General features: G+C 38.9%; 1 protein-coding gene across 1 annotated transcript in view; it reads left to right on the forward strand.

The window, feature by feature from the left end:
* The window catches only part of CASD1 (CAS1 domain containing 1), a 29052-nt gene continuing 14648 nt past the window's right edge, over positions 1-14404 (forward strand). The window contains exons 1-6 of the mRNA XM_079301006.1: positions 1-900; positions 5932-6028; positions 6685-6805; positions 8341-8385; positions 10554-10616; positions 11772-11816. Coding sequence (XP_079157132.1) covers positions 768-900; positions 5932-6028; positions 6685-6805; positions 8341-8385; positions 10554-10616; positions 11772-11816 — 504 coding nt within the window. The 5' untranslated portion in view covers positions 1-767. The remainder of the gene's footprint in view (positions 901-5931; positions 6029-6684; positions 6806-8340; positions 8386-10553; positions 10617-11771; positions 11817-14404) is intronic.

Raw genomic sequence — 14404 nt, forward strand, 5'->3', positions numbered from 1 at the left:
ACAGTAGATTTGGGTTGAACACTGGAGAGAATTTATTCAGAGAAAAAGTGATTAAGGGCTGTCCGGGAGGTGGTGGAGTCACCATCCCGGAAGGTGTTTAAGGAAAGACTGAATGTCTTTCCTTAAACTCAGTGACCCGATCCATTTGGCATGGTGGTGTTCAGTCACAGGTTGGACTCGACGACCCCAGGGGTCTTTTCCAACCTGACTGATACTGTGAGAGTGTCAGCTTGCTTGTAGATACACGCGTTCACAGGGAGTGAGCGCGTTCCCAGCCTGGAATGACCATTTCCTTGTCAATAGATGAGTGACAGGTGTTTAAAACCCGCATTACTTGGGACGAAGCGCTCCCCGTCCCGTGCCCGATAGGGATCGAACGCGGCACAGACCCTCGCCCGGCTCCTCATTCACGGAGCGCAGTCCCCGGGGAGTTTCCGCCGCTCCCTCAGCTGCGGGGCTCGGGCCGAGCGCGGAGAGATCCCGCTGAATCCACCGGGAGCCACCGCAGCCCCGCGGCGCGGCGGGGCGGGGAGGCGAACGCGGGGAGGCGAACGCTGGGGCCGCCCGCTGGCGGCAGGGGGGAAGCGGCGGCGCCTCCAGAGGGGCGGCGGCTCCGCCCCGTGTGCCGCGGGGTGTGAGGCAGCTCTCGGCCGCGGCGGCGGGGACGGCGGCAGCGGCGGGGTCCGCGTTGGCCGCCGGCGGGGACCCAGTGCTGCCCCGCCGCGCCCGCCCGCCCCATCGCACGCTGTTGTCATGGAGGAGCCAAGATGGCGGCGCTGGCCTACACCGGGGGCAAGCGGGAGATCAACTACTACTTCAGCGTGAGGAGCGCCAAGGCGCTGGCGCTGGGCGCCGTCCTGCTCCTCACCGCCTGCCACGCCGCCTCCCGCCGCTACCGAGGTGAGGGGGCGGCCGCGGGCGCTCCGCGGGGGGCCGCGGCTGCCGGGCAGGGGAGGCGGAGCCCCGGTGCAGCCCCGGCGGAGCTCGGGAGCCGCGGCCGCGCAGGGAGAGCGGCGGGTCCCTCCGCCCGGGGCGGTCTGGGCAACGTGGCGCGGCGGGTCGCTGGCTGCCGGGGGATGCGACCCTGGGGGACAGCGGCGGCGGGGACCGGCCCGGGGGTCGCCGCAGGCCCCGCCGGTCGGGCGAGGCCCCGCGGAGTGAGGGCAGCGAGCGAGGCCCGCGGGGCTGCGGCGTTTGCGCTGAGGGCGCTCCGCAGCTCGGGGGGCCCGGCCTGCGGCAGGTGAAGCTGCAGGGGTAGAGGGTGACTTCTTCCCTGTCACTTGTTTCCGTAAGGCATGATTTATGGGTAATTACCTGGCAATTAGTGGTTATAGTCTTAATTGCTACGAGATTTGGTACACATTGTTTCACTCCTGGAACCACCGCCTCAAACAGCGAGAGCAGCCGCTGTGGCGGATGAGGCGCGGTCTGGAGCTGTTTGGTTTCACGTGGTGGCCCTGGACAAGCTCTGGGGAGCGAGCGGGCGTAGCCGAGGCCGTGCCCGGCTGCTGGGGCTCTGCTCGCTCCTCGCTGCGGCTCTTTTGGCCCTGAAGCACAGAACCTTGGCGTGATCCGTAAATGCAAACGGAGCCGCTGAAGGAAATAGTTACTTGTTTTTGTGTCGCGCTAAAAAATGTGGCATGTTTTTGTGGGTGAACGAAGGGAGATGAGCGCGGCTCTGGTGTAGCACAGCTGGTGTCGTGTTCTAACACTTGGCTGCCAGCGTTCGTGGGAGACAAGGCTGAGGCCGTTCATTGTGGAAATGGGAAAAGGGGAAGGGATCTTTATGTTTACAGTTCCCTAGATTCACCCTCTAGCTGGCATGTCAGTGAAACTGACTAGTATTAAACTGGAAGACTTGGAAGCATTTACTGAATTCTAGCGTAGCTCAAGCATGAGGTAATTGAACTTGCCTGTTGTGCAGTGTTCCTTGAGACACAAGAGAGTCACAAAACTAGATAGGAGGAGGGTGGCAAATTTTTAAAGAGGGATTGCAAGACTAACAAAATGAGGACTGACATATAAAGCAGGTTACAAGGAAAATAAAATATGCATAATTTCAGTATATTCTGGGAGAGTTAATGAGGGGGGTGGGTCTTAGATTGTAAAATGGTGACAATCTGCTGGCCTTTATGCAAATTGATACAGTGAGTATGAATTGTTACAAACCTTTCAGGTTTTTTCACCTAAGGCTTTTAGTTTCTTGAAGCAATTAAAGGGTAAGGTTTAAAAGGTAGGAGGTTTAAAAGGTATGGAGTCATGGTGAAAATAGACTTTCTATTTTGGGCTTCTTTGAACATATAATGTTCAAAAAAGTAGTTTAGAAAAGGAAGGTGGAAAAACTACAGCAGAAGAATTTTTAGGATAGGTAGAAGCAGAGGTGCTTTTATCAAAGATACCATTCTGCAAACCTGCAGTGATATCCAACAGTTGAAACTCAGGAAATGCCACAATACTTTGACAAGCAATGAAAAAACAGAGGTTTTGACTGATAGTGCACAGCTAAAGCTCACTGGCACCTCACTTATTCTCAGGGGTGTTGGTCACCCACTCCTAGTGGTATAATAGAACTTGGAAAGTATGTACAGAAGAGCAACACACATGGCAGAAGAATAAAACAGCTTCTCTATGAGAAATATTGAACTAGATTAAAATTCCATAGCCTGGACAGAAACCTAGTAACTTCTTAATGATCTGAAATGTTAAGAATTATTGGGGGAAGATAAATTGATTGTTACCGTGCCATAACACATAAAGTACCAAATGAAATTAGATAATACATTTTAAATGATCACAAGAAAGAACTGTGTTTTACACATAAGACATTTTACAGCAAGATTTTTAGATCAAAAATATCCCAAAAAGGGTCATCCTGATTTCCAGGGGATGTGTGAGGCAGGGCTGCAAATAGGTTCAAAGTTGCCAGGCTGTGAAAGCCAGGCCATGTCACGTAAGGGATTGCTGTGCTTGTTGTGCTTTTGTACTTTTCCTATTGTCTGATTGTCATTACATGTGAAGGTTTTAGCTAATTTTGGCTACAGCCATGCAAGTGCATATTACAGATAGGAGCAGCCCAGTGCACTTCCCAGTCAAACATGCCTGTATAAAATTTACTGGTGTGAAAAAATGCTGAATTGGGGTTGTGGAAGGTCAGATTTATGTTCAAGAAGACTGTTGTACTTAAGAGTCACCTACAATGTTTTGCAAAACAATGTGAATAAAGAGTAGGTACAGACTGCCTTTAATTTTTGAAGAGTTATGCACATTGAATCTTTACATACTCTTCAGTGAAGTTAGTGCTTTATGTTTTTCAATTGTTGTATTTCAAAGGTGTAGTCCTAAATCTTTTTGGAAATAAGGGTTTTTTTTAAATTTTGCATTCTTAAAATCAGTAGTAGACTCTGTTTAAAACTACATTTTTTTACTTTGAATAATAGAGAACAATTGAATTTCCAGCTCTTTGAGAGTATGCATTTTAGAGAAAGCTTTGTGGAACTTAGTCTGCTCTGGTGCTGAATGAAGACTTAGAGATTTCTTAATTTCAATGGAATAACCACAATTTTGAGGAATTATAATGTAGAATAACGAGCATAATAAAATCCAGAAAAACTATACATTTTGTATAAATACAGTGTTGTGTATCTAAGTGAACATAAAAGTTTATGTGTTGGAAGGATAATTTACACAAATAAAGTTTAAAAAGAATCATCTGTGTTTTGTGTATACAGTGGCACTTGCAGTTCTTTTTCTTAGGTTTTGGATTGGGTTTTTTTGGTTGGTTTTTTTGTTGTATGTTTGGCTTTTTCTTTTAAGATCTCATTGATGTTTAAGAAGTTGTTGTGGTGTATTTAAATGGATGTAGTTCTTTGGCTGCTGTTTCATCTGCTAAAGCCAGAGTTGAGCATTTCTGGAGGCACTGTCTGGGATGTAACCTCCACTTTACTTTCTTGGCTGCTGTTTAACTTTTGTTTTGTTCCCCTGCCTCATCTTCTCCCCTTATTTTCTACTATTATGTTTAAAGGGAGATATCAAACATCAGTAATGGCCTGAATGAGTTTTAGAAGCTTTGTAATATTGCTCAGGGCAATAATAAGATAATCAGTACGTAAAGCTGGGAAAGAAGGCATAACCTGTTGACATGAAATATTGTCTCTGTTTGAAATTTATCCAGTGTGTGATGTTTGGAATGTTGCTTCAGTGAATATATTGTAGGATGAAGGATTGATCTATTTATGGGCAATTATTGTGATGGGAGTGCCGTGGAGTAGAGAGTACCCAGCTTGGGTCATGACTTAATAGAAGGATATACTCCAGTGTTCTCTTGATTGAGAGAGAAGTGATAGTGGTCTAAAGTCATGATGGACATAAGTCCAAACTGCATTGTCCCATGGAAGAACCAGAGAGTGCCCCAAGTAAATATAGTAGAAACCATATTTCAAATAAAGGCAGATGATTCTTCAAGCATCAGCCTTGGATATAGCTGATATCCAAAATGTCATCTTCTAGATAGGAAGGATTATGTGGTGCTAAGAGTTTGAAGATTGCATGTCCATTTCAGTAAGTCCTTGGGATGAATATTAGGCAAGAACATAATGTTTTTTTGGCCTCTTCTTTTTCATCTCTGAGCATCTGCTTTTGGCCCCTGTTGAAGGTGAAATACCAGGCTAGACTGACCATTGATCTGACCATGAATAACTGTCCTGATTTTCTTACAGATTTTTTCAGTAAGTTAATGAATGTCAGAGGGAGATAGTAGTGGATATTCTTTTACAAAGCTCACTTTTACATCACTTTGATACATCTAGTTGTTCTCATCTGCAAAGTGGAGGACTTCTTACCAGTAATAACTCTAAGCCACCTCATTGTCCAACTCACATTGCTTTTGGTTAGATAGGTTTTTTATTATTCCTAACAGTTTCATTGTTTATGTAACTCACTTGAAATGACAGTTTACATGAGTTTGAAAGTTTGAGGATCAGGGAAATTGTGTTGCCTGAAAACCAGAGTATGAGTTGAGTTTAATGAAGTGAAGGTTTCACAGAAAGTGTTGGGTATGGGCAGTGGTACATTGTTTCTGCACAAGCTAGAACAAGTCCCTACCATTTCATTCACAACCATTTCCCTGTTTGTCCGTGCTCCGAAATGCCAAGTATGACAAAAATGTTGGAGAGCAACTTCTCTTGCAGTGAATGGAGTTCAGTTGTGTTCAGTTATAAAGCAGCAGAACTAACATGGAGTTGGGAAGATAACAGTCTCTGATTTAATAAGTGAGATATTTGAAATTTAACATGACCTGAAACATCAGCACCTGTAAAGTGATGAATCTTAATTAGCATAAAACTTATTGACTGGAAAAGATAAGTGTGGTTCAGAATGATCAGCAAATTTATGTGTAAATGTTTGGGTTGATTTTTTTTTTTTTGATGTATTAACCTGTATCTCCTGTTCTAAGGTGACCACATGACTGTATGTCTTAAGCACGGAGATGCAGCAGACTGGCTTGCAAACCTTGTGATCAGTTTTGTGTTCTATACAAGATGCTCTGCATGGTGATTCTGTGTAGAAGATTATATTATTCAACAGTTGATTTGTTTAATTTACATTAGTGTATTCTGGACAGTAGATAGCAGAGTGGATTGGTGTCTCTTAAAGGAAATGCCATTCTAAATCACAACATCTTTCTGACAGCAGAAGTGGGATCACTAACATTTTGTGGATGGGGTCGGATTTTCTGAACAGTAGTATATAGTAAGTGAGAAGGCAACTTGCAGAAACTTATGCAAGATGTATTTACCATCAAATTTTTTTAGTGCTGTTGATTATTTCAATTTCTGGCTTCCAGATGTTGTCAAATTATTTTTTATAATAGCAACAGGGTTCTGTTTTACATTTCATGTGTCTAAATTCTAATCTTAATACAACATTTTAAAGGTGGTGATACATGTGAGTACCTTCTGTCCAGTGGGAGATTTCTTGGAGAAAAAGTATGGCAACCTCACAGTTGTATGATGCATAAGTATAAAAACAGGTAAGGAAACTAATTTCTTCTGTTCATTTGGAAAGAATAGTTGTTGTTTGACTGCAGCTGAATTAATTGTAGTGTCATCTATTGTTTACTTTATATCTGATTCTCTAGGCTTTCAACAATATACAGCATTTATCAGAAAGAAGTTTATCCAAGTACTTTATCTATCTGTCTACATTGTTTACCATAGTTATATTTCTGTATAAAAATACAAGTAAATGTTGGTGGTGAAGGTACTGGCACAAGTTATGGAGAACCTCATGAGGCTGCATATGTCATTCTCAGATTACTGACCTTAAGTGTCAAATTGCAAGTAAAAATATAAAATTACCAAACACTTTTTTCATTTCACTTCACTGGTAAGAGAATTTTTTTTTTTAAGAGTTATGCTGTATATTACCATTTTGAAATTACTGTATTTGTAGCACACTTAATGGGAAAACCTACTTAATAGTTTGCCTAATCCCATTAGCAGTAGGGTTCATTCTCAATTCTATGCAAATTGCAATAAACTCGTTATTAATTCAGCATGTTTAAAAAAATTATCATGCCTTAGAGCTGGATATAATGCTCAGAATTATCTATATAGCTCTGCAGATTTTCAGAATACCTTTTTCTAAGATACATATTTTCTGTAACATTGCTGTTTTGTTTTACAGTGAAGCAAAAAATTGCCTCATAGACAAACATGTTGTGTTTATAGGAGATTCTAGAATTCGACAGCTGTTCTACTCATTCATAAAACTGATAAATCCTCAAGTCAAAGAAGAGGGAATTAAGGTGAGATTGTTGGTTTGGTTTTTTTTTTTCTTTGTTCCAAATTTACCTCATAATTCTTGTCTGAGGTTCAGGAAAGCAAATACTTTTTGCTGGCCTAGCCATATGAAAGGAGCAGCACAGAAAAGTATTTTGAAGAAGAACAAGATTAGACCAAAATAATTGTTTGGGTACAGATGAGATAATTGCAAATCTGAGAAGAGAACTGGAAGCTCAAGAGGAAGCTTGTGGCAGCCAGGGAATAAATTAATGAAGCTGACTTGTCCCATAGCAATTTATGACTTGTATTTGGTTTCTTGATGAGAAAATGATTGCTCCTTTGTGTGTTTTTAAATAGTAGTAATTCATGCCTTCTAATTTGTCATTTAAAATGTCAGTTAAATTGCTGATCTAATCTGTTCATAAAAATCCTTGGGGCAATGACAGATTTCCAGGTCTAACTTGAAGCTGAAACTAAAAATACCTTCAGGTCTTACCTTCTTTTCAATCACTGAAGAGCTGTCTGAATTTTATAAGGTGAAGTATGTAAACTGCAGCCAGGTAGAAGGAGGAAGAAAGGATTTAGTTGTATAATTTGTTGAACAGAATGCTGATTTCTCTTGCTGTGTGGTACTTCTTGGGCATGTGTCTTCATAGATGTATGTACATATGTGATGGAAAAGACACTTTCACTTTCAACAGTACATTAGATTTGTCAATTATTTAGCAATTCTGTCACTTAGAAGTGCAAGCTGGCAGCTCATCCAGCATGCAGCATGCAGTCACTTCCATCTGTCAAAACAAGATGTTTGATAAGCCCTAGAAGTCTAGTTTTCCTAGTCTATTGGTTAGGTCACTCTCTCTGCCAAAAGTAATGGTGAGATGATAAAATGCTGTAATGGATTTTGAGTTGAGAGGTTTTTTTGTCAAGTGTTATTGAAATCAAGATCTCAGTTTGAAGAAGATAAGTGTTTTTGTTCTTATGGACCAGAACCAAAATTATTATACTGTATTTAATAATTTTAAAGGAGTATTGTATATGCATATCTGACTCCTTCCTTTCTGGTTTCTTACAGTTTTCACTCAGAAGATTTAATAACGCATCTAGGATTTTTTTTATGCCTGAGATGATTTTCTTTTATTCCTAATTAAAATGATGTTGGTTGTTTTGTGTAAAGGAGATGGACAGATGTAAAGGATGGCTAGATAATGGCAGTGTAAGAAAATAAACAGGAAAAGTCCTAAGTTTTTCTTATGTTGTGAGGCTAAATTTAGGAAAATATTTGATACCTTTGTAACTGAGTGAACAGAAAGCATTTCAGACTTTGTTGGCTAGATTGCTTTCAGGAAAAATAACTGTTTATTTTGGTAGCTTATTTTATCAAGAAAGCAACATAAATATTTGGTGTGAGTACACTGACAAGTTTATACAAGAAAAATCCTTTCCACTTAGATAATTATTGAGTGAGAGCACGTTAGCATAGGTATGTAAATATTTTGGTTTTGTTCTGAAAGTTTTTCTTACTTTGTTTTTATTGTTTTGGGGTTTTTTTTGACAGCATGGAAATATCCCGTTCGAAGATAAATCTGCTTCAATTAAAGTGGTAAGTTTTTATCTAGTGTAAAATTGGAGACCATAATCCTGATACTATTTCATACAATGTAATTGAAAATGCTGTCAGAGCTGAAAAGTTAAAATAAGATTAAGACCATTAACATTCTTTATAAATGTTTTACAGGCATTTCAGAGTGTTTCTTAACATTCTGTATTTCAAGAGAATTTGGCATGGAGTACTTGTATTGTGGCTTAGTTTTAGCCATAAGCCCTGAAACTGTGTATAATTTTTTGTCAAATCTTACAATTTGGTCTTTCCAATCATACCTTTTGCCAGGAAGTTTACTCTTTTCATGTTGTAAAAATATGTATCTGGGTCTTCCTTGGATTGGCAGTTGTAATTTCCATTGAATTTTCTGTTATCCCAACAAGTATTCCTTTCCCTGTTTTTGCATGGAGAAATAAACACAACGTAGATTATAATGTGGACATTGAAAAGAAAAAAACAAACGACTAGTTTTTCTGAAGGACTCTGTTCTTCTCTGCCCTGGCAATGGAAATGCTGTCCTCAATAGCTTTCTTTGCTTCCCATGACAGCTATCAGCAGTGCTGGGATTGTGCTAGTCATGTATTTATTTATGCCCTGAAGACATCTTTCTCTATTCATCAAAACCAAAGAACCAGTGTGTTTGAGTTGTCTGAATGTGGGTTTTCAGTACTTGTTTGTGTACATGGTTAAGATTTAGGGTACAGAATAACATTTTAGGATGTAAGGCCATGGCAATTTAGGCATATGCTGACCTACTCTGTTGGCCTTCACAGTATGTTCCTGTGTTTGTGCTGTAACTAGCACTGGTAAGCTGTAGAGTGGGTTTTTTTCAGGAGTCAATTATCTCAAAAATTGCCTTGTAGGATTCCTTTTCAATCAGGTCTGATGTGGCTCATCATGTGGTTAACTGAATGCTGGAAAAGATGAGACAGAGCACAAGGCAGGACAAAGGGGCTGTGATTTGTACTGGGCTAGCCTGACAGGATCACATCTTCAAAACTCCTTCACCATCAACATTTGAGATGGCAGATCTGGGCTTTTGGGAGATGTCTGATAGTTAATATATTCCCAGTTTGTTGCTTCCTTGTTTTGATGCAATGTTCCTCTTTGACATTATTGGCATGGTAGCTGAATTTCTATATTCAGACTGGCTGGGAAATATAATCCAAATGTGGAAAATATTTGACCATCAAAATAGATAATTACTGGGAACAAGTGGAGAGTTTAGTTTTTCCCTTTCTAGTCATCACAGTAATTCTTCTGTCCTTCAGGCACTGCAGAGGACTGCATGACTGCTCACAAGTTCCACAGCCAAATAATGAATTGACAGTACTCAAATGAACTACGAAAATATAACAACCCAGGGGAGTGAAAGATAGAGATTTCCTCTCTGCTGATAGTGTTTCAGCATTCTGTTACAAAGTTTCCTCACAATAGTTTCTGCGTGTGTAGTGCCTGCCATTTCCCTTCAGCGTGTATTTTTAGACTATTCAATAGTGCTGTCCTAAGGAGTAATTAAATGCTAGGAAGTCATGGCTTTCCCTGGGAGACATAAAAGCACTAGTCTAGACTGTCCTTCTAGGTGAAAGTTGAGCACTGCTCCTGGCATCTAAAAGAATGCTGGTAGGTAATGTGTTTCATAGCCATGACACTAGATTTAAAAAGCTGATTATTTATTAAGTTGTAAGGTAAATTGTTAGGTTTTTGTTTTGTTTGAAAATTATGATTTCATACTGTCAATTATTTTAAGCTTTGGAACAAAGAAAACCTGCTGGTGAAAATGTGGAAATCTGAGCCAAAAGCAAGTTCTGATAAGTTATAGATGTGACCTTGGATTTATCTCTGCTTGCATTAGAAACCCAAGGACATCTCATTTGGCAATACCTTCTTGGTGAAATTCCAACACCTGAACTACAAATAAAAATGTGTTCCTCATGAGGGAAAATTTTGTGGGTTTCTTGTCCCCTTTTTTTTCTTTGCTTTCTGATTTCCGTGCTGGAGTAAGATGTCAGGCTTTTCATGCTAACTATATGGAAATTACTCTGAGCCAAATATTTTTTATTTATGGTTGAATTGATGGCAATTAGTTTAGTTTTTTGCATTTTTTTTTTGTTTAGTCTACTGATTGTTTTTTAAGCTTGCAGAGTAACTCTGCCTTTATTTTACAGGATTTTCTGTGGTATCCAGAAGTTAATGGCTCTATGAGGCAACGTATCAAATCTTGGACTGAGGTTTGTTTTAAGAGATATAAGATTTGACTTCAGTGTAGTAAAAAGGGGTTGTTTACTGGTATATATGTTTCTGGTATCTCCTGGTCTTCCAAAGATGGTATCACTTGGACCTTAAAAACTCCTAAGCAAACTAGAAAAACCCTTTTTCCAAGGTTAATTAATCCTATTAAGAGCTAAAAGAATTACAGTCTGGTTTGGCATTTTGCTTCCTCTGTGGCTGCAATGACTTCACTTTAATGTGACCAAATATTTTGATCCTTATGGGTCCATTCCAGCTTGAGATGTACTATGATTCTGTGATTTTGTATATATGTTAATTTGAGTGTTTCAGAGTGTAGGGCAAAGGTAATTTGCAAAGTCAAGAATTCTTTGATTTTGTTTTCACTACCTCCTGCAATTGCATAATAATTATTTTATGTGTTTCAGTTATGATGCAGGTTGTCATATTATTCTATATGTAACTCTGACAACAAGTAATACATTTACAGATTGGCAACTAATTTTTTCTTGTTTCTTCCTTTGTTGACCTTTCAATAGCCTGGAGTTATTTAGTAGTAGCTCACAGTGATAATTTTGCTGTCTTGTTGATCACACTTGCACAACACTTTTCATCAGGATAGCTGAAATTATAATTTGGTTTTATTTTTCTGTGGTTTCTACAAAAATTGAGAGCTGCTGGTTTTTCTTGCTGTGCCAGGACAAAATTGGTACTGAGGTGCTCAGGGCTTTTTGTTTCCTTGTGCTCTTGTCCTTGTCCTACACAGAACTGTCAGATCTCTGGAGTGACAATGGTCAGTGCAGCAGCTCTAACAGATGTTAGACAATGCTGATACTGAGATAAAAATGCAGTAGTGTGATCTACAATCTACTTGACCTTAGGAGAAGATATTCAAATAGTTTTTAAAGAGAACTGCTGCTAAATTAATCAGGATTGTAGGTGCTTATTGATACTTCAGGCTTTTGTAGATTGTATTACATGAAAATTCAGGTATATTGCATATATCAGGTGTATGTTCTCTGTAATATATCTGCAATCTACCCTTTTGTAGCCATTAGATGATGGGCATATGAGTCACAGTTAATTAAGATCTCATTCTTAACAATAAATATAATTTAAGAATATTTTAAAACTAATTTTTTTTTGTTGTTTCTTAGGGTTCTGTGGCAAAACCTCATATAATTGTAGTAGGAGCTGCCACGGTAAGTTATGCATATATAGGGGATTTTAGTAATGAAGGAAGTTCTTGTAGGATGACTTTAATGTTCTCAAGTTGGCTACATGATCAAGTTATTAAACACAGTTTATAGTAAAATATCTATTCTCAGCAAATTTGCTGTTACAAAAAGTAGTTTTAAAATACTAAGTATACTTTATTACAGCTATGTGATATACAGTACTTGTTTTTTGTCAGCAATGCTGGTTAATAAGCATTAATTTTCTTTGACCCAGCTAATAAAGTGGATATAGTTGAAAGCAAAGTATTAAGTTAAATAAAGTAATTACATACTAACTGAGATGTATTTTTAATACACATTTTTCAGCCACAAAATTCTACTTTTGAGCAAGGCCCAATCTGGGATGGTCAGTTTCACCACACATATTTCTTTTATATATATATATATATATATATTTGGGTAAAAATAGTAACTCAACAACTAAAGAGATTGGAGTTCTGGAATCTTGTTGCACTGGAAGACTCCACCACTATGTGTTGCAGCATCACAGAAAACAGGGCTGACAAGGAACGGTGTCCTTAACCTATCAGTTTGCCACCAGGCAGGACATTTCTATCTGTTGCACTTGGCAAAAGTCCACTAATTCTTTAAAACTTCCAAGAATGGAATTCAACAGCCCCCCTCCTTAATTACACAGTCAGGTTAAACAAGTGCTCATCTCATTATTTCCACATTTAATGTCCATTACTTCCAAATATTTGGGAGTTGGAATTTGGAAAGATTTAGCTAATATATTTCCATACCAGCTAAAATGTAAAGAGGGGAAAATATGTTGCATTTAAAACAAAATCCTTCAAAAGCAGTTTGGTTTAGAGACAGTTGAGGCACTCTACCAATCTGGAAACTTCTGGGCATGCTCATCTAAGTGTGAATTCCCTCAATTTTAAGGTGAGGTCGTGTGTATGTAGACCTCCACACATTTCCTGAGGCATCAAAAATTCTCCTTTTCCTTTTGGTAAACTTTTCATTTCCCTTCCTCTGTAGGATCTACATAAATATTTGAGCTTTAGGAATTGCAGTAAGCTTAAAATATTGTTTCTCAGTCTGAGACTGTAGCATTTATTACTAGGATGAGTCATTGTATCTGATACAGAAAATGCCATTATATATGGATAATATTCTGGCATGCAGAAGGCCAGGTTGCAAAACTACAGGACACTTGGCTAAATAATTCCCTTTACTCATATATGTGCATTAGCCATATCTTGTTGCCTTTCATGGACTGCAGGAGATAGAAGCTAACAATATACAGGGGAGGCTCTGCTCTTTTAACACTTGTATATTTGTACAAAACATTTAATATTATATCTAGAGTGGGACAAAAATAAACATTCCCTGTTTTAAGGGACTTCAAAAAAAATAAAAGCTTCAAAAAGCTGAGACATCAGCAATCTCACCATAGCTGACCCTGGTGTAGTAACCTGCCACTAGATTAAACTGTTATGTGCTCTTGGACTTTGCTGCACTTTGAAATTTACCTATATATTTAACTTAGCTGGTCATGCTACTTTGGCCTGGACATACCTGTCTTAAAGTGACAGTGGCTTAACAGCTTATTAATAGAAGTAAAGCCTTATAAGCTGGAGGAACTACAGCACATACAAAAGTCAGGCTTGCTTATTTTGGGAAAAGGAGCTTCTCTGAGAATGTCACTACCATGCTCTGCTTCTTAGTTCCTGACTTCCTGTTGTATGGAACATGTTGTATGCTACTTTAACTGTCTGTTAAATACTGTTGGTGTTTCAAAGTAAGTATTTAGCTGCTGGGAGAAATTGCTACTTTTTTCCCAGTGTGAGTTCTCAGAGCAGCTGTATGTTATTTGATTTCATGAAGTATTACTGTGTATTGAATAATATTTTCAGGAAGTGCATTAATCAGTGTACTTGTCTTATGATGAATTTTTTATGTAGCTATTTAGAGATAAATAGAGTTTGCTACTTTTAGGATAATTGTTTTGGTTTTGCTTTTTTTAGTTTTTACTAAGTCAGTAGATACAATAACACTAAAAAATGCTGCACCAATTTTTCATACAGTGTGGGAAATAATTTTCAAAAGTTAGGAGGAATTCTTGTACACCTATGGCATTCTCCCAGGGATTTAGTATAGAAGATGAAACCAGAAATTAAAATGGCTCTTGTTTGGTTTTTTTTGGGTTTTTTTTTTTCCCCTTGTGGATATCTGCAAAACAGATGGAAATAATGGAACTTTATACCACTATAAAGTTCGTTTGTTTCCATCTCTTGCTGTGGTCAGTTTTTCTAGAGTGGAATTGACTGAACTGGCCAAGATTTTTCAATGGTAAGACTGGCTTTTCTACTTCATTGTTGGAAAAAGCCAGGAGACTTTGAAGGAAAGCATCTTGAGTTATTTAATTTATGAAAAGTGAAATAGACATGCAAGTTGAATGTTAAATACTCTGTATTTAGATGATGTGATTGAATGTTATTATCTGTCTGGACAGCTGCTTGGAATTTTTTAGCACTTTTGAATAGAAAACTGAAGAAATCTATCTGTATAGAAATAATGAAAAATGCTACAAAAGAAGCAAGGTA

Source organism: Erithacus rubecula (assembly GCF_903797595.1).
Source record: "Erithacus rubecula genome assembly, chromosome: 3".
In the NCBI taxonomy this organism is placed as follows: domain Eukaryota; kingdom Metazoa; phylum Chordata; class Aves; order Passeriformes; family Muscicapidae; genus Erithacus; species Erithacus rubecula.